This window comes from Limulus polyphemus, unplaced genomic scaffold, assembly GCF_000517525.1.
Source record: "Limulus polyphemus unplaced genomic scaffold, Limulus_polyphemus-2.1.2 Scaffold2761, whole genome shotgun sequence".
Lineage (NCBI taxonomy): Eukaryota > Metazoa > Arthropoda > Merostomata > Xiphosura > Limulidae > Limulus > Limulus polyphemus.
This window is the reverse complement of record NW_013668371.1, coordinates 166,907-168,160: the sequence shown is the minus strand read 5'-3', so window position 1 is coordinate 168,160 and position 1,254 is coordinate 166,907. Positions and strand designations below refer to the sequence as shown.

Here is a 1,254-nt window from a genome sequence, read left to right as displayed (position 1 = left end):
TAATTCTAAATAGCTGCTATGACTTGGTTCTGTTGAGAATATATCTTATCCAAAAGAACCTTGACAGTCTTGAAATTAAAAATTGGTCAGAATGTTGAGAATATATCTTATCCAAAAGAACCTTGACAGTCTTGAAATTAAAAATTGGCCAGAAAATGAAAGATAAATTTTGATATTGAGATATGTAAAGTTTTTAATGAATTTCTGTATTTTTACAGTATTTCTGGTTACAATTTAATTATCTGATACTAATGTACTAAGAACTATTAAATTTATTTAGGTTGTTTAACAACAATAATTTTAGTATTTGTAGTTTACCATAAAGTCTTTGTTTTTTTGCTAGAAATAATTTTTGACGATATTTGATGACATATAATTTATATTTATGTTCATAATTTTTTTATTACTCACTAAAAATCTGTTTCATAATTATTGTTGTGAATAAAATTTTAAGTTAGTGTTAAAATAATTTTTTTTCTTTTGTTTAGTATTGTTTTAGAATTTTTTTTTTTCCAAAGTACAGTATATACTGTTGAAAAACTATCTAAAATTGAACTTTTTACTAAAATTTCAACTCTATACAGATTTTTGTAATTTAGAATAACTTTTTAAAAAAATCATATTTTAATTTGCATAACTTCAATTAAGAATGATTGTAGATCATTGTTGTTTTAACACTTGTTTGTAATTTTATTTAGTAAATGAGCTAATCACAAAACATCAACAGAAGATGGCAGAAAAGAAACTGAAACTGGACACCACTGTAAGCAATAATACTTTTATTATTTCATAGGTATTGTTTGTAGACAATATTGTAAACCCTCGATGGATTTGATATTTTCTTTCTTTACTTACTGCTTTTTAGTAAAAATAATGGATGTAGTGAATAAAAGACATATTGGTAAAGTTTTAATGTACTTATGCATTCTTTGTTATTAAGTTCTGAGTTAGATATTGGGGTAAATACAAACTTTCACAGTTTCAATTCTGACCGAGTTCTGTAAACAAATTTCTAAGTTAGTCTATCATTAATCCTACCAAGTTCTGTAAACAAATTTCTAAGTTAGTCTACCATTAATCCTACCAAGTTCTGTAAACCAATTTCTAAGTTAATCTATCGTTACTCCTACCAAGTTCAGTAAACCAATTTCTAAGTTTATCTATCATTAATCCTACCAAGTTCTGTAAACCAATTTCTAAGTTAATCTATCGTTACTCCTACCAAGTTCAGTAAACCAATTTCTAAGTTTATCT

At 25.0% G+C, this 1,254-nt stretch overlaps 1 protein-coding gene across 1 annotated transcript in view; it reads left to right on the top strand.

The window, feature by feature from the left end:
- The window catches only part of LOC106467838 (E3 ubiquitin-protein ligase RFWD2-like), a 29,985-nt gene that overhangs the window by 1,495 nt on the left and 27,236 nt on the right, over positions 1–1,254 (top strand). Inside the window, exon 2 of the mRNA XM_022396039.1 lies at positions 699–763. Within this exon, the coding sequence (XP_022251747.1) occupies positions 699–763 (65 nt within the window). The remainder of the gene's footprint in view (positions 1–698; positions 764–1,254) is intronic.